The sequence below is a fragment of the Scyliorhinus torazame genome, chromosome 27, assembly GCF_047496885.1.
Source record: "Scyliorhinus torazame isolate Kashiwa2021f chromosome 27, sScyTor2.1, whole genome shotgun sequence".
NCBI lineage: Eukaryota > Metazoa > Chordata > Chondrichthyes > Carcharhiniformes > Scyliorhinidae > Scyliorhinus > Scyliorhinus torazame.
In genome coordinates, this window is record NC_092733.1 from 5,697,627 (window position 1) to 5,723,263 (window position 25,637).

The 25,637-nt window shown below is 59.9% G+C and overlaps 1 protein-coding gene across 3 annotated transcripts; it reads right to left on the minus strand.

Annotated features, from left to right (window-relative positions):
• Nucleotides 1-1,025: 1,025 nt before the first annotated feature.
• crb3a (crumbs homolog 3a) lies at nt 1,026-25,562 on the minus strand. 3 transcript variants are annotated; one of them, XM_072490848.1, is made up of 4 exons: nt 25,411-25,562; nt 13,697-14,053; nt 5,989-6,038; nt 1,026-2,785 (listed from the first exon to the last, which is right to left on the minus strand). In XM_072490848.1, exons 2-4 carry the CDS (start codon nt 13,770-13,772, stop codon nt 2,591-2,593), a joined length of 321 nt encoding a protein of 106 aa, XP_072346949.1. In that variant the 5' UTR covers nt 13,773-14,053; nt 25,411-25,562; the 3' UTR covers nt 1,026-2,590. The 3 variants fall into 3 exon arrangements, with proteins under 3 accessions (XP_072346949.1, XP_072346947.1, XP_072346948.1); XM_072490846.1 differs by having other exon boundaries at nt 25,383-25,561; XM_072490847.1 differs by having other exon boundaries at nt 25,397-25,560.
• Between the last annotated feature and the right edge of the window lie 75 nt (nt 25,563-25,637).

Here is a 25,637-nt window from a genome sequence, read left to right on the forward strand (position 1 = left end):
GGATCGGAGAGAGGGGTTTGGATTGGGTTCGGAGAGAGGAGTTGGGATTGGGATCGGAGAGAGCAGTTTTGAAATTGCAGAGGTCGGGTGCGTGGAGGCGAGGAGGCCGTGGGGGTTTATCCTACCAACTCTCCTGCGAAATCCTACCAACTGTCCTGGCTTGGTGCAATTCACACCTCTTTAACCTGGGGTTACCCCATCTCTGGATCTGTAAAGATTTAATCACCTGCTAATGCTCGCATTCCAAGCATTGTCTGGCATCTTTGAATCGGTCTATATATATGTTTCTGGAACATACCTCTTCATTCACCTGAGGAAGGAGCAGCGCTCCGAAAGCGATTGATTCGAAACAAACCTGTTGGACTTTAACCTGGTGTTGTAAGACTTCTTACTGTGCTCACCCCAGTCCAACACCGGCATCTCCACATCGTGATCATCATAGAATCACCTTAAGAGGCAAATAGCTTTTCCTGTTTCTACACAATCCTAAATTCACCGCATATTCCAGGGATAAAATTCCGCAAACTCTTTCTTCTGGTTGCCATGGCTATAATCGGAGACAAATGCGCTCTGATCCAGGTAGTTGGAAATGTGCAGAGATTTTATATCTGTTTTATAGTCTAAGACACTTGTTGATTTCCCATTTTACATTCGTGGGAAACTAGAGCAGAGTCCTTCATCCTAATTCAGTGCCCATTTTAAAGTCCATAATACATCATTGGTAGTATAATATTAAATAGCTAAACTAAAAGTTATTTGAGTAAAGCATAGTTTTTCTTGTATATGGGTAGAGAAGGTGGGACATACATTACAGTCCTCGGGGGAGTTACAACATGACAAGTTTACATAGGCTGTTTCAATGATCAATTTGGTCACAAAAATTACAATGGTCATAGGAAGTGGAAGACAAAAATCTGAGAATGTGGGAAGTGTTTGCTGCAAATATAATTTATATAGTGTATGTGCTTCCTGTATAATGAGAAAGGAGCTCTCTACGAACACAAAACTCCAGTCATCTCACTCGATGTCTGTATAAATTCATCCAGTGTTTATTACCAACAGCAATCTCTTGGCCTTGATATAAATTCATCCAGTGTTTACTAAACTGCAATTTGACAGTGCAGATTTGAAGAGAAACATATTTACACTCTCTTTTGTATTATATAACACGCCTGGGCCTTTAGAAAACAACAGAACCGCCAACTTACCATGATCCAGGAACATTTGATAGGTTAGATCTCTTTTTTTTTCTAGTGCAAGACAGTTACATTAAGATCAGCTGCACAAAGGATTAAAAATATTTGCATCAAATTGCACACTTCATACAAATTCTGTGCCCTTATTTCTTTCTCACTCAGCCCGACACTAAAATGCTATGGGCCGAATTCTCTGGCGGTGGGATCCTCCACTTCGCCGGCAGCCCTCTCACGCCCGCGGATTTCCCACAATGGGAAACCCCATTGTCCCGGTGCTGGGAGGGAGAATCCCACTGCCGGTGGGGGGCGCCAGAAAACGGGTGCAGCGGGACGGAGAATCCTGCCCCATATCTTTCCGTGTCCCAACGAGCTCTGCCATAGAAGATCCGCTTGGCTGAGTCTCAAATGGAGATGTCCTGTGGGTCAGGGCAACATGAAGTCAGCCCCTACACTAGGAAAGGCCTCGTATCCCAAAGCCAAATACACCTCAACATCTTGAAGGTTATTGACGTATTGATGCAAGATAAGGAGTTACACAAGGGTTTTTTTATAAAAACGCAATCTAAAAATTAATTTAAAAATTCTTTTAAATTACTTAACCCACTGAAGGTAACCAAGGTGCCTCATGAGGTCACCTGTGTGACTGACATTTGTACCGTAACCAGATGTGTTAATTCATTGATATTCCACAGGTTCAGGAGATTGCCTGCTGCGTTAAATATGGGGAGGGGGGAAAAAACAGCGGGATAACAGGAAAACCAGCGGAATTGCTAAGTGGCTACTGCTGATTGGTGAACACTAACTTTCATTTTACTGCATGGTAGATTTAATTGCGAGAGGTGCTTCATGTTGGCTCTATTTCGCATTTAGGACGACAGTGTGCGCTACAATGGACCCAGTTACAATGCAAGTTAGCTCCTGGCCAAACAAATTTGTTTCTTTGGGAAAAAAAGGATCTCGGGTGGGAAATCTCTCAGGGCACACTAGCCTTAGCTTCTTTATTTAGTAGGATTGAGTAACCCCATTGCCCAGCAACTGACGAAGGGTCACCAGTCTGTTAATAGTTCGATACAGGTGGGATTGTTGCTTGGCACATGGGGCTGAATTGGTTGCCATGTCTGAGTTTCCACTTGACCCAGAGATAGCCTTGGAGTATCAGCGTAATGTGTAACTGGATCCTTCCAATAGTAATGTAGTATACACCTGAAATAACAAGCGAGATACTGTCTTGTAATCACCCACCACAGAATATCCTTCACTTTAACCCAACAAAGATTAACATCAAGTAAAAAGGGTAATTGGTCTCAAAATCACTCTGCTAATCAACAGTGGCAGATTGTTGCTGTTTCTTTAGTTATCGTCCCATTGCCACGACGGAGATGGTGTGAGACCGGTTAGATCAGCCTCTCCTCCGGGGGTAGCTTCAGGGTGTGGTTGACTTGTGTGCGGGTCCCAATCTGCTCCTGCTGGCTGGGGTTATACGTCCCTTCATCTCTCCGCTTTCCCTTCAGCTTTATGAAGACCACAGCGAGGATGATGATGACAAGCAGTACACCACCAATCACACAGGGAGCCACAATGGCAGCAATCTGTTAAAACAATGTGACGGTCAATAACAATGCAGTTATCCCTATTCAGAGGGCGCGACTGTCAAATCTACAGCCTCCTGGTTATCCAGAAGCATAGAGCAAGATAAAAGGAAAAAAGAAAGCTATGACAATCACAAAAGTGTATTTGTTATAAAGCCTAGAGGAGGAGAGGAAATACAGGAGTGAAGGAAAGCAGAAAAGCAAAGAGGATATGAAAATATACTGGCAGGTAAAATTAAGGAAAACCCAAAGATGTTTTCTCTGTCTGAGCACGTGGACAACCAATCAATGATACAGCTTATCAATAATGTACAATGTAACTTATGTGTTGATGCAGAATATGCGAGCACGGTTCTTAATGAGCACTTTGTGAAGACAGAGGAGGGGGGATGATGCAGACATTCTAGTTAAAGCGGAGGCGTGTGAAACATTTGATACAATAAACAGTGAAAAAGGAAGTACTGGAGCGACTGGTATCCTCGAAGGCGGGTAAATCACCAAGATTGGATAGATTGTATCCCAAGTTATCGAGAGAAGCCAGTAAAGACATAGGAGATGCTCGAAGGATAATTTTCCAATCCTCACTAGATGCAGTCTGTCCCATTATTTTAAAAGAGCGCAAGGGGTAGGCCAAATAATTATAGATCAGTCAGTCTGACTTCGGCGATGGGCAATTTATTAGAATCAATTCTGGGAACCAGGATAAATTGTCATTTAGAAAGGTGCGGATTTATCAAAGATAGCATGTTTTTTTTTCAGAGGAAAGTCACATCTTGAGGAAGTAACGAGAAGGATTGAAGAGGGCAGTGCAGTGTATGTTGTCTATATAGATTTGAGCAAAGCATTTGGCAAAGATCCACATGGCAGACTGGTCAGAAAAGCAAACGCTCATGGGATACAGGGAACATGGCAGGTTGGATCCAAAAGTTGGCTCATCGACAGGAAACATAGGGTAATGATCAATGGGTGTTTTTGCGAATGGAACGCAGTTTCCAGTGGTGTTCCACAAGCCTTACTGTTGGGGCCCTTGCCCTAATGTACACCTTCATCATGTGGACTTAAATGTGGGAATCATGATTGGGAATATTTTTCAGATGACACAAAAATCGACTGTGCAGGTGATAGTGAAGAGGGTAGCGGTCATCTCCATGATGTTGTCAATGGTCGGTTGAGTGGGCAGAGAAGTGGCAAATGGAATTCAATCCGGAAAAATTGAAGTAATGCATTTGAGGAGGGCAAACAAGTTAGGGAATACGTAATAAACAGCAGGATATTGAGGAGGTCAAGGAGGTGAGACACTTTAGGGTGCATGCACTCTGCTACCTGTAGGTGGCGGGACAGGTGAATAAGGTTGTAAAGAAATCACATGGAATTCTTTCCTTTATTGGGCGAGGTATTGAACACAAAAGCAGGGGTGCAATGCTGGAACTGCATAAAACACTGGTTAGGTCACAGCTGGACTGTTGTGTACCGTTCTGGTCATCGCAATACAGGAAGGACACAATTGCTCTGGGGAGAGTGCAGAGGAGATTTACAAGAATGTTGCCAGGGCTGGAAAATTGCTGCTGTGGGGAGAGATTGGATAGGATAGGGTTGTTTTCCTTAGAACAGAGGAGGTGGAGCGAGTGACCTAATTGAGGTGTACAAAATTTTCACCTGAGGAAGGAGCAGCGCTCCGAAAGCTAGTGACATCGAAACAAACCTGTTGGACTTTAACCTGGTGTTGTAAGACTTCGTACTGTACAAAATTTTGGGGGAGGTTCAGACAGGGTAGACGGGAAAGACCTGTTTCCCTGAGCAGAGAGGTCGGTTACCAGCAGGCATAGATTTAAGGTGATTGGTAGAAGGATTAGTGGAGATGTGAGGAACAACATTTCCACCTGGGGGGATACGTGTCTGGAATTTGCTGCCTGATTTGGTGATTCAGGCTGGAATGTCCAACTCATTTCGAAGGTTCTGCGTCTGAAGTGCTGTAACCTGCACAGACATGGATCAGGTGCGGGAAAGTGGGATTAAAATGAACGGCGGGCTTCTTCCGCCATACAGGCACGAGGAGCTGATTGGCCACTTTCTGTGCCATGATCTTTCTATGGTCCTATTACTAACAGTTTCTAACATCCCGTCCCTGCTCCTGAAGGTGTTCCATCTCCATCAGAGTTCAGGGAAGTAAAACTCTCCAATAATGTACTTCCAATGCCCATGCTTTGGATCTGAGCATAGGGAGAGCAGGTTGTCAATTCAATATATAGTGCGTACATGCATTATACTCAGTGCATAGCCGTCACTCAGTAGCAAAGAAGTATGGCTCATTCCACCTCACCCTGTTCCTAGAAACCGACTGTCAGCACTTACCTTCCAGGAACAGAGACAGCCGGACCTGCGAGGGCCACCTCCACTGGGGCAGCTGATAAATACAGAGTGAGGCTCTGGGCCTTCTCTCACCTTCCAGGAACAGAGGCAGCCAGACCTGCGAGGGCCACCTCCACTGGGGCAACTGATCTACATCCCAGAGCAGTAAGAAGTGGCCCTAGAAATAGTGAATGCATTGGTGGTCATCTTCCAAGATTCTAGAGACTCTGGAACAGTTCCTACAGATTGGAGGGTAGCTGATGTAACCTCACTATTTAAAAAGGGAGACAGGAAACAGGGAATTATAGACCAATAAGCTGGACATCAGCAGTGTGGAAAGTGCTCAAGTCCATCAAAAAATATGTAACAGCAGAGCACTTAGAAAACATTGACAGGATCGGACAGAATCTGCATGGATTGAGAACATAGAACATTACAGCGCAGTACAGGCCCTTCGGCCCTCGATGTTGCGCCGACCTGTGAAACCACTCTAAAGCCCATCTACACTATTCCCTTATCGTCCATATGTCTATCCAATGACCATTTGAATGTCCTTAGTGTTGGCGAGTCCACTACTGTTGCAGGCAGGGCATTCCACTCCCTTACTACTCTGAAGGGGATACTACTTATGAAGGGGAAATCATGCTTGACAAATCCACTGGAATTCTTTGGGGATGTAACTAGTAGAGTTGATGAGGGGGAGCCAGTGGATGTGGTTTATTTGGACTTTTAGAAGGCTTTCGACAAAGTCCCATCCAAACGGGAGGCCAAAGGCCAGTAAATATTCCTGATACACAAACTCAATCCCCACCGATCAGCGAGGCACAGTTAAAAGAAAGGAAGATATCACTTACTGGCACGTCTGATCCAGGTGCCTCGGTGGAATTTGGACTTGTTGTGTTATCTACAGAGGTGAAATATCAAAGGAATTTTATTTCCCAAAAAAATACAAAAGTTGAACGAACCGCTAGACAATGAGAACACTTCCTGTGAAAACCATTTGAAACTTGAAAGACAAATGGTTCCTGAAGTTAAACACACAAGTTATTGCAGGAAGTAAATACCAGCAGCATGCAGTTCTCCACACTGAAGCTACGGTTCAGAGAATATTTCCCAGGCCAGGAGTCCCTCCCCCCGTCCCCAGGCCAGGAGCCCCTCCCCCCGTCCCCAGGCCAGGAGCCCCTCCCCCCGTCCCCAGGCCAGGAGCCCCTCCCCCCCGTCCCCAGGCCAGGAGCCCCTCCCCCCCCGTCCCCAGGCCAGGTGACAAAGACAATTCCAAAAACTCAAGAACTCTCCTGGAAAGACACTCTCTGCTTTCGAAACAAAGAATCCCTGCTGTGCAGGAGGAGAGCATTGGGACAATCCTCCAAATAAAGGCCCAACGAGGCCCTAACCCCGTCCTATCCCAAAACCCTACCTAACGTTTGGACAGCAAGGAGCAGTTTAGAATGGCCAATCCACCTAACCTGCACATCTTTGGACTGTGGGAGGAAATCGGAGCACCCGGAGGAAACCCACGCAGACACGGGGAGAAAGGGAAAACTCCGCATAAACCCGAGGCCGGAATTGAACGCGGGTCCCTGGCGATGGGATGCGGCAGTGTTAACCACTGTGCCAGCACCCTATTCCTTCAAACTTCACCCATATTCCTGAGTGCCCTCTCCGGCTGGGGTTCAACATTTGAAAAAAGGGGAGACCGGGAAAAACTACCAAATAAGACTTTGCAAATGCAGGAGTGATAACAAAAAGTAAAGTTGTCAACGGCCTCACTGGCTGCCAGACTGACTCAAAACACGGATTGGAGCCAAAACCTGTTACTATAGCAACAAGAGCACCTTGAAGATCATTCCAAAACAATACAGCGCACAGTGAACACTGACAAAATCACTCTCCACCATCACAATCAGAAACTAAAGCAGTGACCAGACTAATCTGGCCTGTTTCATACCCTCGGTCACCGAGGGAGGTGTGGGTGGAGGAGGGGGGAATGAGGATAACTGCCCGGCCCTCTGTGCGGATTCTGAAAATCTCTCCGACTCCAATTCTCCTGATTTCCCCTCCAGCCTGTACAGGTGGTTGAATCTTATCCCATCCCCCAACAGCCAGGTCTACTTGACCCTGTACTGAACAAATAGTCCCGAGACACGTTAATGAATAACTCTCAGGCACAAACGCAACCTTGCCCTCGATACTGTAGATCTGTCTTCATTGTTCCATGAGGCACCATAGAGAGAACCAGCATCAATTCACTCCCATTTCCCGTCAGCAGATCCATTTGCGAATGATTAACCAACAATAATCAGAAAAACAAACTGTCTCCATTTCCAACCCACTTTAAATCTCAATTCATCCAAATCAACTCCTCTCTGTGGATTCATTATTATTTGAGGAAAATCTATTTTATTCAGTATGTTTCCTGTGGATGGAGAGAACGAGGAAGTGGAATCTAAAGATGTTGGCCCGGAGATTTCTTCTTTCATTGGATTGTGAATCTTTGGAATTCTCGATCCTGAGAGTTGTGGATTCTCAGCTGCTAAATATATAATAAATATCAATCAACAGATGTTTAGAGACTAAAAGGAATTAAAGGGAGATGGGGATAGTGCAGCAAAGTGCGTGAAGTTGAAATAGAAGATCAGCCACAATGTCCTTGAATGGCGGAGTTGGCTCGAGGGGCTGGATGGGCTCTTCCTGGTCCTAGTCTTCGCAAAGAAACATACATTAAACTGACCGCTGGATTGGGCGGGAGCAGTCGCCAGAATGCAGTAGAAGATGAAAGAAAGGAATTGGAGATGGAGAGATAAACTCAGCAGTAAAACCAAAACAAGTTACTCTGAACAATTACAAATAGCAACACTAAGGCCTGGAGACAGTCGGGGAAGACAAACCTTTAGTATTAGTGTCAGGCTGGGGGGAAATGAGAAACAGGAAGCGGAGTAGCCCCTCATCGTCTTCACTCAACAGGACATTAAAGACATTTATGAAGAGTTTAAATGGGACGTTAGATTGTTGCTTCAAAGTGAGGAATGTTGTTGCTCGGATAATTAGGAATGTGGGGGACGGGAGGGCATAGAATCGATGGATTGAACAGCCTGGTTCTACAGTGAAACAATTTCACAAATTCCAGGATAACAGAACTGCCACGACACAGCGGTTAGCACTGCTGCCTCAAGGTGCCGAGGTCCCGGGTTCGATCCCGGCTCTGGGTCACTGTCCGTGTGGAGTTTGCACATTCTCCCCGTGTCTGCGTGGGTCTCACCCCCACAACCCAAAAAGATGTGCAGGGTAGGTGGATTGGCCGCGCTAAATTGCCCCTTTATTGGAATCATTTTTTTAAATTCCAGGGTAAGATTGGAGACAGGAGAAGTTTCAACAATAACCCTAAATGTTCAAATTCAGCATCAAATTGTAAGAAGTAGCAACAGAACTAGGCCATTCGGCCCATCAAATCATTTGCTGCTCCGCCATTCAATAAGACCATGGTTGATCGGATTGTGGCCTTCACTGTCCTGCCCGTCCCCATAACCCTCGGATCCCTCGTCTATGACCCCAACTCCACTGCTCTCTGCGGACGAGAATTCCAAAGACTCAACGACCCTCAGAGCAAAAATTCCTCCTCATCTCCATCTTAGCTAAAGACCATTTTGTTTTAAATTGTGCCCCCTGATTGTATATGGAGAAACAAGGAGACACATTCTGTCACCATTTCCCAGACTAATTCCTCAACATTGCTCAATGATTAATGGGTCCTGGAGTTTATTGAAAAACACAAAGTCCTTTCAAGCAGGTTGAATGGTGGGGCAGTGATGGGTGATGTTCTGCCATGCTCCAGTGCCTGATATTGCTTGCTGTGCAGTGACTGGTGCGAGTGTGTTCATTACAGATGTGGTGACAGGAAGTAAAAATGTGCTGAGCATTCCATCAGTTATTACAAAATACCAAAACTTGTGCAGATGACCCAGTGATCAGTAACTAGGGAATGTCTGCTTCCGAACCATTGTTCAAACACTCGGGAGAATGTTGGAATGGGTTCCTGCAGCCTATTGGTATCTACATCACTGACACATGTCCACGGTGAGCCATTGCTAGATTACTCCCCGAACACTGATCATATCATAGCATAGCATCCCTACAGTGCAGAAGGAGGCCATTCAGCCCATCGAGTCTGCACCGACCCTATGAAAGTGCACCCCACTCAGGCTCAATCCCCCGCCCTATCCCCGTAACCCCACCCAACCGTTGGACACTAAGGGGCAGTTTATCACGGCCAATCCATCCGACCTGCACATCTTTGGACTGTGGGAGGAAACCGGAGCACCCGGAGGAAACCCACGCAGACACGGGGAGAACGTGCAGACTCCGCACAGACAGTGACCCAGCGGGGAATCCTGGGACCCTGGAGCTGTGAAGCAACAGTGCTAACCACTGTGCTACCATGCTCAGAGATGCCCTGCTGGGTAAACACAGAGCTAGGTGTGATGTTCAGAAACCGACAACAGTTCAGTCAAATCGGACTCAGCCACTCTCAATCTTTCTTTTCAGGAATTGTTGCTCGAGATTGTTAAACTATAAAACATTAAAGCAGTTTCAGGAGCTGAGAGTGAGGGGTCAAAGTTCCGGGTGATTCCTCGGCTGGGCTGTTTATACGGGTCACATGATACCAGATAAAGAGTCGCCAACTGTAGGTAAATTGTATAAAATATTTGAATATTTCCTGAACCTTTTCCTTATGACTTTATCCCCTCCCATCCTGGAAATGCTGAAACATCGCCCCAGCTGCACACTGAAAATCCTCCACCAATATTTACTCTGTCAGCGAGTCACAGACATCACCCACAGTCCTGTCACAGAACATTAAACCCAGTAACCCGGCACAGAATGTTAACCGGGCAGATAACCGGGCACAGAATGTTAACCGGGCACAGAGTGTTAACCGGGCAGATAGCCGGGCACAGAATGTTAACCAGGCAGATAACCCGGCACAGAGTGTTAACCGGGCAGATAACCGGGCACAGAATGTTAACCGGGCAGATAACCGGGCACAGAATGTTAACCGGGCAGATAACCGGGCACAGAGTGTTAACCGGGCAGATAACCGGGCACAGAGTGTTAACCGGGCAGATAACCGGGCACAGAATGTTAACCAGGCAGATAACCCGGCACAGAGTGTTAACCGGGCAGAGTGTTAACCGGGCAGATAACCCGGCACAGAGTGTGAACCGGGCAGATAACCGGGCACAGAATGTTAACCGGGCAGATAACCCGGCACAGAGTGTTAACCGGGCAGATAGCCGGGCACAGAATGTTAACCGGGCAGATAACCGGGCACAGAGTGTGAACCGGGCAGATAGCCGGGCACAGAATGTTAACCGGGCAGATAACCGGGCACAGAGTGTTAACCGGGCAGATAGCCGGGCACAGAGTGTTAACCGGGCAGATAGCCGGGCACAGAGTGTTAAACGGGCAGATAACTGGGCACAGAGTGTGAACCGGGCAGATAACCCAGGACAGAGTGTGAACCGGGCAGATAGCCGGGCACAGAGTGTTAACCGGGCAGATAACTGGGCACAGAGTGTTAACCGGGCAGATAACCGGGCACAGTGTTACCCAGGCAGATAACCGGGCACAGAGTGTTAACCAGGCAGATAACTGGCACAGAGTGTTGCCCGGGCAGATAACCGGGCACAGTGTTACCCAGGCAGATAACCGGGCACAGAGTGTTAACCAGGCAGATAACTGGCACAGAGTGTTGCCCGGGCAGATAACCGGGCACAGAGTGTTACCCAGGCAGATAACCGGGCACAGGGTGTTAACCGGGCACAGAGTGTTGCCCGGGCAGATAACCAGGCACAGAGTGTTAACCGGGCAGATAACTCGGCAGAGAGTGTTAACCAGGCCAGTAACCGGGCACAGAGGCAGTAACCAGGCCAGTAACCGGGCACAGAGGCGGTAACCAGGCCAGTAACCGGGCACAGAGGCAGTAACCAGGCCAGTAACCGAGCACAGAGGCAGTAACCAGGCCAGTAACCGGGCACAGAGGCGGTAACCAGGCCAGTAACCGAGCACAGAGGCAGTAACCAGGCCAGTAACCGGGCACAGAGGCGGTAACCAGGCCAGTAACCGAGCACAGAGGCAGTAACCAGGCCAGTAACCGGGCACAGAGGCGGTAACCAGGCCAGTAACCGAGCACAGAGGCGGTAACCAGGCCAGTAACCGAGCACAGAGGCAGTAACCAGGCCAGTAACCGGGCACAGAGGCGGTAACCAGGCCAGTAACCGAGCACAGAGGCGGTAACCAGGCCAGTAACCAGGCACAGAGGCGGTAACCAGGCCAGTAACCGGGCACAGAGGCGGTAACCAGGCCAGTAACCGGGCACAGAGGCGGTAACCAGGCCAGTAACCGGGCACAGAGGCGGTAACCAGGCCAGTAACCGGGCACAGAGGCGGTAACCAGGCCAGTAACCGGGCACAGAGGCGGTAACCAGGCCAGTAACCGGGCACAGAGGCGGTAACCAGGCCAGTAACCAGGCACAGAGGCAGTAACCAGGCCAGTAACCGGGCACAGAGGCAGTAACCAGGCCAGTAACCGAGCACAGAGGCGGTAACCAGGCCAGTAACCGGGCACAGAGGCGGTAACCAGGCCAGTAACCGGGCACAGAGGCAGTAACCAGGCCAGTAACCGAGCACAGAGGCGGTAACCAGGCCAGTAACCGGGCACAGAGGCGGTAACCAGGCCAGTAACCAGGCACAGAGGCGGTAACCAGGCCAGTAACCAGGCACAGAGGCGGTAACCAGGCCAGTAACCGGGCACAGAGGCGGTAACCAGGCCAGTAACCGGGCACAGAGGCAGTAACCAGGCCAGTAACCGGGCACAGAGGCGGTAACCAGGCCAGTAACCGGGCACAGAGGCAGTAACCAGGCCAGTAACCGAGCACAGAGGCGGTAACCAGGCCAGTAACCGGGCACAGAGGCGGTAACCAGGCCAGTAACCGGGCACAGAGGCGGTAACCAGGCCAGTAACCGAGCACAGAGGCAGTAACCAGGCCAGTAACCGAGCACAGAGGCAGTAACCAGGCCAGTAACCAGGCACAGAGGCGGTAACCAGGCCAGTAACCGGGCACAGAGGCAGTAACCAGGCCAGTAACCAGGCACAGAGGCGGTAACCAGGCCAGTAACTGGGCACAGAGGCAGTAACCAGGCCAGTAACCAGGCACAGAGGCGGTAACCAGGCCAGTAACCAGGCACAGAGGCAGTAACCAGGCCAGTAACCGGGCACAGAGGCGGTAACCAGGCCAGTAACCAGGCCATTAACCGGGCACAGAGGCGGTAACCAGGCCAGTAACCGGGCACAGAGGCGGTAACCAGGCCAGTAACCGGGCACAGAGGCAGTAACCAGGCCAGTAACCAGGCACAGAGGCGGTAACCAGGCCAGTAACCAGGCACAGAGGCAGTAACCAGGCCAGTAACCGGGCACAGAGGCAGTAACCAGGCCAGTAACCGGGCACAGAGGCGGTAACCAGGCCAGTAACCGGGCACAGAGGCGGTAACCAGGCCAGTAACCGGGCACAGAGGCAGTAACCAGGCCAGTAACCGGGCACAGAGGCAGTAACCAGGCCAGTAACCGGGCACAGAGGCAGTAACCAGGCCAGTAACCGGGCACAGAGGCGGTAACCAGGCCAGTAACCAGGCACAGAGGCAGTAACCAGGCCAGTAACCGGGCACAGAGGCGGTAACCAGGCCAGTAACCAGGCACAGAGGCAGTAACCAGGCCAGTAACCGGGCACAGAGGCGGTAACCAGGCCAGTAACCAGGCCATTAACCGGGCACAGAGGCGGTAACCAGGCCAGTAACCGGGCACAGAGGCGGTAACCAGGCCAGTAACCGGGCACAGAGGCAGTAACCAGGCCCGTAACCAGGCACAGAGGCGGTAACCAGGCCAGTAACCAGGCACAGAGGCAGTAACCAGGCCAGTAACCGGGCACAGAGGCAGTAACCAGGCCAGTAACCGGGCACAGAGGCGGTAACCAGGCCAGTAACCGGGCACAGAGGCGGTAACCAGGCCAGTAACCGGGCACAGAGGCAGTAACTAGGCCAGTAACCGGGCACAGAGGCAGTAACCAGGCCAGTAACCGGGCACAGAGGCAGTAACCAGGCCAGTAACCGGGCACAGAGGCGGTAACCAGGCCAGTAACCGGGCACAGAGGCAGTAACCAGGCCAGTAACCAGGCACAGAGGCGGTAACCCCATACTGATCGTGGAGTGAACATGTCTCCTTCCTGCTCCGATTGGCTGAGCACATCAATAGTATACAGTCTTGCCAGCTGAGTCAACCTCTATCAATGAGTCTACAACTAACCCGGCACGAGGTGAGGGCCAATCGCAGTGGTCGAGAGATTTGTGAACGGTAGGTCCAGTTACTATTCCTCCTGAGCTCGATCAGTCCATCGCACATCAACTTTCTGGATCCCCAAATCTGCATTCCCCTTTACAATGAGGCCACGTCGGACACAACAAAAACTCTCAATCCAACAGCCCTCAGAGTTGTGAAAAATAATAAACTCACCAACTTGAGCGAAGCTCCTGTCCCCAATCATGGTGGCCAGCAGAGAGAGGACCAGAAGATTCTGGAGCCTCTCCATCGCAGCATCAACAATCACCCACTCACTCCTCGCACCCTCCAGAAACTCCACTCAGATAGTTCTGAATATTGCAGATCTTAACGAGTCCAAAAGACGGATCACACTCTTCAAATCTTCTCGGGTAGAAGCTTCCAGAAGATCAGCACTGAAGCACCTTAACCTGGATGGACGCTGATCCTCTGGCAGGTGCACTATTGTCACAGCGGTTATACCCTCGAAAAGCTGTGCGAGGATATTCCAAATCAGGCAGAATTTAACCTTCCTCCCAACTCAAAAATGTTCTAAAAAATAATAATATTCAAAGTTATAAAATGATTGTGGCAGAATAATCATTTTCATACCTTAGGGAAAAAGGGGAGATGGGAGGGAATCATAGATGCAGTTTTGATTCAGTGATCTACAGATGGACCAATTGCTGATGTCCCCACTTTGGTTAAATAACTTGTCGATGTTTAGATCTGTTGGAAGGACTTCAAATTCCAGAAGGCAGTTAAAATCCCCGGGAGCCACGCCAAAATCCGGGGAGTCGGGAGAGCACCCAGGACCCGCCCCAGCCCCCAGCAACCGGCCCCAGCCCCCAGCAACCGACCCCAGCCCCCAGCAACCGGCCCCAGCCCCCAGCAACCGGCCCCAGCCCCCAGCAACCGGCCCCAGCCCCCAGCAACCGGCCCCAGCCCCCAGCGACCCGCCCCAGCGACCCGCCCCAGCCCCCAGCGACCGGCCCCAGCCCCCAGCGACCGGCCCCAGCCCCCAGCGACCCGCCCCAGCCCCCAGCGACCCGCCCCAGCCCCCAGCGACCGGCCCCAGCCCCCAGCGACCCGCCCCAGCCCCCAGCGACCCGCCCCAGCCCCCAGCGACCGGCCCCAGCCCCCAGCGACCCGCCCCAGCCCCCAGCGACCCGCCCCAGCCCCCAGCGACCCGCCCCAGCCCCCAGCGACCCGCCCCAGCCACCAGCGACCCGCCCCAGCCCCCAGCAACCCGCCCCAGCGCCCAGCAACCCGCCCCAGCGCCCAGCAACCCGCCCCAGCGCCCAGCAACCCGCCCCAGCGCCCAGCAACCCGCCCCAGCGCCTAGCAACCCGCCCCAGCGCCTAGCAACCCGCCCCAGTCCCCAGCGACCCGCCCCAGCAACCCGCCCCAGCGCCAGCAACCCGCCCCAGCCCCCAGCGACCCGCCCCAGCCCCCAGCGACCCGCCCCAGCCCCCAGCGACCCGCCCCAGCCCCCAGCGACCCGCCCCAGCCCCCAGCGACCCGCCCCAGCCCCCAGCGACCCGCCCCAGCCCCCAGCGACCCGCCCCAGCCCCCAGCGACCCGCCCCAGCCCCCAGCGACCCGCCCCAGCCCCCAGCGACCCGCCCCAGCCCCCAGCGACCCGCCCCAGCCCCCAGCGACCCGCCCCAGCCCCCAGCGACCCGCCCCAGCCCCCAGCAACCCGCCCCAGCCCCCAGCGACCCGCCCAAGCCCCCAGCGACCCGCCCCAGCCCCCAGCGACCCGCCCCAGCCCCCAGCAACCCGCCCCAGCACCCAGCCCCAGCGCCCAGCAACCCGCCCCAGCGCCCAGCAACCCGCCCCAGCAACCCGCCCCAGCACCCAGCGACCCGCCCCAGCAACCCGCCCCAGCACCCAGCCCCAGCGCCCAGCAACCCGCCCCAGCGCCCAGCAACCCGCCCCAGCGCCCAGCAACCCGCCCCAACGCCCTGCAACCCGCCCCAGCGCCCAGCAACCCGCCCCAGCCCCCAGCAACCCGCCCCAGCCCCCAGCAACCCGCCCCAGCCCCCAGCAACCCGCCCCAGCCCCCAGCAACCCGCCCCAGCCCCCAGCAACCTGCCCCAGCGCCCAGCAACCCGCCCCAGCCCCCAGCACCCAGCCCCAGCGCCCAGCAACCCGCCCCAGCCCCCAGCAAACCGCCCCAGCCCCCAGCAACCCGCCCCAGCCCCCAGCAACCCGCCCCAGCCCCCAGCAACCCGCCCCAGCACCCAGCCCCAGCCCCCAGCAACCCGCCCCAGCCCCCAGCAACCCGCCCCAGCCCCCAGCAACCCGCCCCAGCGCCCAGCAACCCGCCCCAGCGCCCAGCAACCCGCCCCAGCGCCCAGCAACCCGCCCCAGCGCCCAGCAACCCGCCCCAGCGCCCAGCAACCGGCCCCAGCGCCTAGCAACCCGCCCCAGCCCCCAGCCCCAGCGCCCAGCCCCAGCAACCAGCCCCAGCAACCCGCCCCAGCAACCCGCCCCAGCCCCCAGCAACCCGCCCCAGCCCCAGCAACCAGCCCCAGCAACCCGCCCCAGCAACCGGCCCCAGCCCCAGCAACCAGCCCCAGCCCCTAGCGACCCGCCCCAGCCCCCAGCAACCAGCCCCAGCAACCCAGCAACCGGCCCCAGCGCCTAGCAACCCGCCCCAGCCCCCAGCAACCCGCCCCAGCCCCCAGCAACCGGCCCCAGCTCCCAGCAACCGGCCCCAGCCCCCAGCAACCGGCCCCAGCCCCCAGCAACCGGCCCCAGCCCCCAGCAACCGGCCCCAGCCCCCAGCAACCGGCCCCAGCCCCCAGCAACCGGTCCCAGCCCCCAGCAACCCGCCCCAGCCCCCAGCAACCCGCCCCAGCCCCCAGCAACCCGCCCCAGCACCCAGCAACTCGCCCCAGCCCCCAGCAACCCGCCCCAGCAACCCACCCCAGCCACCCGCCCCAGCCCCCAGCAACCCGCCCCAGCCCCCAGCGACCCGCCCCAGCAACCCACCCCAGCCACCCGCCCCAGCACCCAGCGACCCGCCCCAGCAACCCGCCCCAGCACCCAGCCCCAGCGCCCAGCAACCCGCCCCAGCCCCCAGCAACCCGCCCCAGCAACCCACCCCAGCACCCAGCAACTCGCCCCAGCCCCCAGCGACCCGCCCCAGCAACCCGCCCCAGCACCCAGCCCCAGCGCCCAGCAACCCGCCCCAGCGCCCAGCAACCCGCCCCAGCGCCCAGTAACCCGCCCCAGCGCCCAGCAACCCGCCCCAGCGCCCAGCAACCCGCCCCAGCGCCCAGCCACCCGCCCCAGCCCCCAGCCACCCGCCCCAGCCCCCAGCCACCCGCCCCAGCCCCCAGCCACCCGCCCCAGCCCCCAGCAACTCGCCCCAGCCCCCAGCAACCCGCCCCAGCCCCCAGCAACCCGCCCCAGCCCCCAGCAACCCGCCCCAGCCCCCAGCAACCCGCCCCAGCCCCCAGCAACCCGCCCCAGCCCCCAGCAACCCGCCCCAGCCCCCAGCAACCCGCCCCAGCCCCCAGCAACCCGCCCCAGCCCCCAGCAACCCGCCCCAGCCCCCAGCACCCAGCCCCAGCGCCCAGCAACCCGCCCCATCGCCCAGCAACCCGCCCCAGCCCCCAGCAACCCGCCCCAGCCCCCAGCAACCCGTCCCAGCCCCCAGCAACCCGCCCCAGCCCCCAGCAACCCGCCCCAGCCCCCAGCAACCCGCCCCAGCCCCCAGCAACCGGCCCCAGCGCCCAGCAACCCACCCCAGCGCCCAGCAACCCGCCCCAGCACCCAGCAACCCGCCCCAGCGCCCAGCAACCCGCCCCAGCGCCCAGCAACCCGCCCCAGCGCCCAGCAACCGGCCCCAGCGCCTAGCAACCCGCCCCAGCCCCCAGCCCCAGCGCCCAGCCCCAGCAACCAGCCCCAGCCCCCAGCAACCCGCCCCAGCCCCCAGCAACCCGCCCCAGCCCCCAGCAACCCGCCCCAGCCCCCAGCAACCCGCCCCAGCCCCAGCAACCAGCCCCAGCAACCCGCCCCAGCAACCGGCCCCAGCCCCAGCAACCAGCCCCAGCAACCCGCAACCCGCCCCAGCAACCGGCCCCAGCCCCCAGCAACCCGCCCCAGCCCCAGCAACCAGCCCCAGCAACCCAGCAACCGGCCCCAGCGCCTAGCAACCCGCCCCAGCCCCCAGCAACCGGCCCCAGCCCCCAGCAACCGGCCCCAGCTCCCAGCAACCGGCCCCAGCCCCCAGCAACCGGCCCCAGCCCCCAGCAACCGGCCCCCAGCAACCCGCCCCCAGCAACCCACCCCAGCCACCCGCCCCAGCCCCCAGCATCCAGCCTCAGCGCCCAGCAACCCGCCCCAGCCCCCGGCAACCCGCCCCAGCGCCCAGCAACCCGCCCCAGCCCCCAGCAACCCGCCCCAGCGCCCAGAAACCCGCCCCAGCCCCCAGCAACCCGCCCCAGCCCCCGGCAACCCGCCCCAGCCCCCGGCAACCCGCCCCAGCCCCCAGCAACCAGCCCCAGCCCCCAGCAACCAGCCCCAGCCCCCAGCAACCCGCCCCCAGCAACCCGCCCCAGCCCCCAGCAACCCACCCCAGCAACCCACCCCAGCCCCCAGCAACCAGCCCCAGCCCCCAGCAACCCGCCCCCAGCAACCCACCCCAGCCACCCGCCCCAGCCCCCAGCAACCCGCCCCAGCACCCAGCAACCCGCCCCAGCAACCCGCCCCAGCGCCCAGCAACCGGCCCCAGCACCCAGCAACCCGCCCCAGCAACCAGCCCCAGCGCCCAGCAACCAGCCCCAGCGCCCAGCAACCCGCCCCAGCAACCCGCCCCAGCGCCCAGCAACCGGCCCCAGCACCCAGCAACCCGCCCCAGCAACCCGCCCCAGCGCCCAGCAACCAGCCCCAGCACCCAGCAACCCGCCCCAGCACCCAGCAACCCGCCCCAGCAACCCGCCCCAGCAACCCGCCCCAGCGCCCAGCAACCGGCCCCAGCACCCAGCAACCCGCCCCCAGCAACCCGCCCCAGCGCCCAGCAACCAGCCCGAGCACCCAGCAACCAGCCCGAGCACCCAGCAACCGGCCCCAGCGCCCAGCAACCAGCCCCAGCACCCAGCCCCAGCCCCCAGCAACCCGCCCCAGCGCCCAGCAACCCGCCCCAGCGCCCAGCGACCCGCCCCAGCGCCCAGCAACCAGCCCCAGCGCCCAGCAACCCGCCCCAGCGCCCAGCAACCAGCCCCAGCACCCAGCCCCCAGCAACCCGCCCCAGCGCCCAGCGACCCGCCCCAGCGCCCAGCGACCCGCCCCAGCGCCCAGCAACCCGCCCCAGCGCCCAGCAACCGGCCCCAGCGCCCAGCAACCGGCCCCAGCCCCCAGCAACCGGTCCCAGCCCCCAGCAACCGGCCCCAGCCCCCAGCAACCGGCCCCAGCCCCCAGCAACCCGCCCCAGCGCCCAGCGACCCGCCCCAGCGCCCAGCGACCGGCCCCAGCCCCCAGCGACCCGCCCCAGCGCCCAGCAACCAGCCCCAGCAACCCGCCCCAGCAACCCGCCCCAGCGCCCAGCAACCCGCCCCAGCGCCCAGCAACCCGCCCCAGCGCCCAGCAACCCGCCCCAGCGCCCAGCAACCCGCCCCAGCGCCCAGCAACCCGCCCCAGCGCCCAGCAACCCGCCCCAGCGCCCAGCAACCGGCCCCAGCGCCCAGCAACCGGCCCCAGCCCCCAGCAACCGGCCCCAGCCCCCAGCAACCGGCCCCAGCCCCCAGCAACCGGTCCCAGCCCCCAGCAACCGGCCCCAGCCCCCAGCAACCGGCCCCAGCCCCCAGCGATCCGCCCCAGCTCCCAGCGACCCGCCCCAGCGCCCAGCGACCGGCGCCAGCCCCCAGCAACCCGCCCCAGCACCCAGCAACCCGCCCCAGCGCCCAGCAACCAGCCCCAGCAACCCGCCCCAGCCCCCAGCGACCCGCCCCAGCCCCCAGCGACCCGCCCCAGCCCCCAGCGACCCGCCCCAGCCCCCAGCGACCCGCCCCAGCCCCCAGCGACCCGCCGCAGCCCCCAGCGACCCGCCCCAGCCCCCAGCAACCCGCCCCAGCGCCCAGCAACCCGCCCCAGCGCCCAGCAACCCGCCCCCGCGCCCAGCAACCCGCCCCCGCGCCCAGCAACCCGCCCCCGCGCCCAGCAACCCGCCCCAGCGCCCAGCAACCCGCCCCAGCGCCCAGCAACCCGCCCCAGCGCCCAGCAACCCGCCCCAGCGCCCAGCAACCCGCCCCAGCGCCCAGCAACCCGCCCCAGCGCCCAGCAACCCGCCCCAGCGCCCAGCAACCCGCCCCAGCGCCCAGCAACCCGCCCCAGCGCCCAGCAACCCGCCCCAGCGCCCAGCAACCCGCCCCAGCGCCCAGCAACCCGCCCCAGCGCCCAGCAACCAGCCCCAGCAACCCGCCCCCAAACCCGCCCCAGCGCCCAGCAACCCGCCCCAGCGCCCAGCAACCCGTCCCAGCCCCCAGCAACCCGTCCCAGCCCCCAGCAACCCGTCCCAGCCCCCAGCAACCCGTCCCAGCCCCCAGCAACCGGTCCCAGCCCCCAGCAACCGGCCCCAGCCCCCAGCAACCCGCCCCAGCAACCCGCCCCAGCGCCCAGCAACCCGCCCCAGCCCCCAGCAACCCGCCCCAGCGCCCAGCAACCGGTCCCAGCCCCCAGCAACCCGCCCCAGCGCCCAGCAACCCGCCCCAGCGCCCAGCAACCCGCCCCAGCGCCCAGCAACCCGCCCCAGCGCCCAGCAACCCGCCCCAGCGCCCAGCAACCCGCCCCAGCGCCCAGCAACCCGCCCCAGCGCCCAGCAACCCGCCCCAGCCCCCAGCAACCGGTCCCAGCCCCCAGCAACCGGTCCCAGCCCCCAGCAACCCGCCCCAGGCCCCAGCAACCCGCCCCAGGCCCCAGCAACCCGCCCCAGCCCCCAGCAACCCGCCCCAGCCCCCAGCAACCCGCCCCAGCCCCCAGCAACCGGTCCCAGCCCCCAGCAACCGGTCCCAGCCCCCAGCAACCCGCCCCAGCCCCCAGCAACCCGCCCCAGCCCCCAGCAACCCGCCCCAGCCCCCAGCAACCCGCCCCAGCCCCCAGCAACCCGCCCCAGCCCCCAGCAACCCGCCCCAGCGCCCAGCAACCCGTCCCAGCACCCAGCAACCCGCCCCAGCATCCAGCCCCAGCGCCCAGCAACCCGTCCCAGCGCCCAGCAACCCGTCCCAGCGCCCAGCAACCCGTCCCAGCACCCAGCAACCAGCCCCAGCACCCAGCCCCAGCCCCCAGCAACCCGTCCCAGCAACCGGTCCCAGCCCCCAGCCCCCAGCAACCCGTCCCAGCGCCCAGCAACCCGCCCCAGCCCCCAGCAACCCGCCCCAGCCCCCAATAACCGGTCCCAGCCCCCAGCAACCCGTCCCAGCGCCCAATAACCGGTCCCAGCCCCCAGCAACCCGCCCCAGCCCCCAATAACCGGTCCCAGCCCCCAGCAACCGGCCCCAGCAACCCGCCCCAGCGCCCAGCAACCCGCCCAGCAACCGGTCCCAGCCCCCAGCAACCCGCCCCAGCGCCCAGCAACCCGCCCCAGCGCCCAGCAACCGGTCCCAGCCCCCAGCAACCGGTCCCAGCCCCCAGCAACCGGTCCCAGCCCCCAGCAACCGGTCCCAGCCCCCAGCAACCGGTCCCAGCACCCAGCAACCCGCCCCAGCGCCCAGCAACCCGCCCAGCAACCGGTCCCAGCCCCCAGCGACCCGCCCCAGCGCCCCGCCCCAGCGCCCAGCAACCCGCCCCAGCCCCCAGCAACCCGCCCCAGCCCCCAGCAACCCGCCCCCAGCCCCCAGCGACCGGTCCCAGCCCCCAGCAACCCGCCCCAGCCCCCAGAAACCCGCCCCAGCCCCCAGAAACCCGCCCCAGCCCCCAGAAACCCGCCCCAGCCCCCAGCAACCCGCCCCAGCCCCCAGCAACCCGCCCCAGCCCCCAGCCACCCGCCCCAGCCCCCAGCGACCGGTCCCAGCCCCCAGCAACCCGCCCCAGCCCCCAGAAACCCGCCCCAGCACCCAGCAACCCGCCCCAGCACCCAGCCCCAGCGCCCAGCAACCCGCCCCAGCGCCCAGCAACCCGCCCCAGCAACCAGCCCCAGCGCCCAGCCACCCGCCCCAGCAACCAGCCCCAGCGCCCAGCCACCCGCCCCAGCGCCCAGCCACCCGCCCCAGCAACCAGCCCCAGCGCCCAGCAACCAGCCCCAGCGCCCAGCAACCAGCCCCAGCGCCCAGCAACCAGCCCCAGCAACCAGCCCCAGCGCCCAGCAACCAGCCCCAGCACCCAGCCCCCAGCCCCCAGCAACCCGCCCCAGCCCCCAGCAACCCGCCCCAGCCCCCAGCCACCCGCCCCAGCCCCCAGCCACCCGCCCCAGCGCCCAGCCACCCGCCCCAGCGCCCAGCCACCCGCCCCAGCGACCCGCCCCAGCGCCCAGCGACCCGCCCCAGCCCCCAGCGACCGGTCCCAGCCCCCAGCGACCGGCCCCAGCCCCCAGCGACCGGTCCCAGCCCCCAGCGACCGGTCCCAGCCCCCAGCGACCGGCCCCAGCCCCCAGCGACCGGCCCCAGCCCCCAGCGACCGGCCCCAGCCCCCAGCGACCGGACCCAGCCCCCAGCGACCGGTCCCAGCCCCCAGCGACCGGACCCAGCCCCCAGCGACCGGACCCAGCCCCCAGCGACCCGCCCCAGCCCCCAGCGACCCGCCCCAGCCCCCAGCGACCGGACCCAGCCCCCAGCGACCCGCCCCAGCCCCCAGCGACCCGCCCCAGCCCCCAGCGACCCGCCCCAGCCCCCAGCGACCGGCCCCAGCCCCCAGCGACCGGCCCCAGCCCCCAGCGACCGGACCCAGCCCCCAGCGACCGGTCCCAGCCCCCAGCGACCGGACCCAGCCCCCAGCGACCCGCCCCAGCCCCCAGCGACCCGCCCCAGCCCCCAGCGACCCGCCCCAGCCCCCAGCGACCCGCCCCAGCCCCCAGCGACCCGCCCCAGCCCCCAGCGACCCGCCCCAGCCCCCAGCGACCCGCCCCAGCCCCCAGCGACCCGTCCCCAGCCCCCAGCGACCCGTCCCCAGCCCCCAGCGACCCGTCCCCAGCCCCCAGCGACCCGTCCCCAGCCCCCAGCGACCCGTCCCCAGCCCCCAGCGACCCGTCCCCAGCCCCCAGCGACCCGTCCCCAGCCCCCAGCGACCCGTCCCAGCCCCCACCAACCGGTCCCAGCCCCCAGCAACCGGTCCCAGCCCCCAGCGACCCACCCCAGCGCCCAGCAACCGGACCCAGCCCCCAGCAACCCGCCCCAGCACCCAGCAACCCGGCCCAGCCCCCAGCAACCGGTCCCAGCCCCCAGCAACCGGTCCCAGCCCCCAGCAACCGGTCCCAGCCCCCAGCAACCGGTCCCAGCCCCAGCAACCGGTCCCAGCCCCCAGCAACCGGTCCCAGCCCCCAGCAACCGGTCCCAGCCCCCAGCAACCGGTCCCAGCCCCCAGCAACCCGCCCCAGCGCCCAGCAACCAGCCCCAGCAACCCGCCCCAGCACCCGGCCCCTGCACCCAGCAACCCGCCCCAGCCCCCAGCAACCCGCCCCAGTACCCAGCAACCCGTCCCAGCCCCCAGCAACCCGCCCCAGCACCCAGGGGCCGGCACCAATCCACATTCAAACTGATATAACAGGCACTCTTTCGAATGAAAAAAGAAGCGGAGGTTAAACATTCTCTGGTGCGTTTGTGAACTTACAAGAAGTAATTAAAATGTATTGTGAAAGCTGTAGCCTGACTGTGTGGTGACTCGTTTATTCTCAGGCCATCTCTGTGGTGACAGACACAAAATTTGGAAATCAGATATAACGTGAAACAAAATGTGGAAAATCCTGGTCCGAGAGAAAACACATCCCAAAAAAACCTTGTGGCCAATTAAATACTTTTCCAAGTCTAGTCAGTACTCTAATGTAGGAAGCATCAGAGCCAATTTTCACCCAGCAATATCCCTCAAACAGCAAAAAGAAATTGGCCATCTGATCGGTTTTAATAATAATCTTTATTATTGTCACAAAGCGGCTGACACTAACACGTCAATGAAGTTACTGAAAATTCTATCTTCATTGGTAGGGAAATTGTTGGAAAAAATTCTGAGACACCAGGATTAATCTCCACTTGGGAGGAAAGGATTAATTAAGGATAGTCAGCATGGATTTGTCAAAGGGAGATCGTGTCTCACACTGTTTCCCCAATCCCCTCCCCCCACACACACTATCCCCAATCCCCCCCCACACACCGTCCCCAATCTCCCCCCCCCACACACACTATCCTCAATCCCCACCCCCCCCACACACACACACTATCCCCAATCTCCCCCCCCACACACACACACTATCCCCAATCCCCCCCACACACTATCCTCAATCCCCACCCCCCCACACACACACTATCCCCAATCTCCCCCCACACACACACACTATCCCCAATCCCCCCCCCCACACACACACTATCCCCAATCCCCCCCCCCCACACACACACACTATCCCCAATCCCCCCCCACACACACACTATCCCCAATCCCCCCTCACACACACACTATCCCCAATCCCCCCCACACACACTATCCCCAATCCCCCCCCCACACACACTATCCCCAATCCCCCCCCCACACACACTATCCCCAATCCCCCCCCCACACACACACTATCCCCAATCCCCCCCCCCACACACACTATCCCCAATCCCCCCCCCACCCCACACTATCCCCAATCCCCCCCCACACTCACACTATCCCCAATCCCCCCCACACACTATCCCCAATCCCCCCCCCACACACTATCCCCAATCCCCCCCCACACACAATCCCCAATCCCCCCCCCCACACACAATCCCCAATCCCCCCCCCCACACACAATCCCCAATCCCCCCCCCACACACAATCCCCAATCCCCCCCCCACACACAATCCCCAATCCCCCCCCCACACACAATCCCCAATCCCCCCCCCACACACAATCCCCAATCCCCCCCCCACACACAATCCCCAATCCCCCCCCCACACACAATCCCCAATCCCCCCCCCACACACAATCCCCAATCCCCCCCCACACACACACACACAACCCCCCCCCCACACACACACACACAACCCCCCCCCCCACACACACACACACAATCCCCAATCTCCCCCACACACACACACACAATCCCCCCCCACACACACACACAATCCCCCCCCACACACACACACAATCCCCCCCCCCACACACACACTATCCCCAATCCCCCCCCACACACACTATCCCCAATCCCCCCCCCCCCCACACACACACACAATCCCCAATCCCCCCCCCACCCCCCACACACACACACACACACAATCCCCCCCCCCACACACACACACAATCCCCCCCCCCACACACACACACAATCCCCCCCCACACACACACACACACACCATCCCCATATACTCCAAACACAAACACAATCTCACGCCCATAACAAAAGCTAATGCTGGAGATATGAAATTTTTAAAAACCTCAGCTGGTCTGTGCAGCATCTGTGAAGGGAGAACCCGAGGTAACATTTGGAATGCAATGTGACGCGTCCATCCCCACAATCCCACTCAAACACTTCAAAGGTACACACACCGTCTATTAAATTGCATTCAGTGCGTCCCACAGCGACTCTTAATCCCAGAAACGGTCATTCACCAACCTGAGCTCCCAACAACCTTGAAAAGAAACATTTAAAAAAGATCTTGGCATCCTTTTGGTTTGAAGTTTCGATTGCTGGTGATCACAGGGCTAACGCCGAGTTTTCCCGAGTCCCAGGTAACACACAAAGCCCGGGGGCGCCGGGTGAAACTTACCGAGTGAAACTCACCGAGCGAAACTCACCGAGTGAAACCAACATAAGGAAACTTCCAACTTTGCTGAAGTTTCCAAGCCCCCAACTTTAATGTGTGAAGGTTTGATGAGATAGTTAGTTGGCTGCAGGCGGAGTTTAGAGGCTGACTCTCCAGCTCTTCCCTCCCTCTCTAGAGCTCTTGCCCCACCTCCAGCCAATAATTCCGATTGCAACACCTGAATCTTTGGTAACCTGAGAATGCCCGAGAATAAGGTAG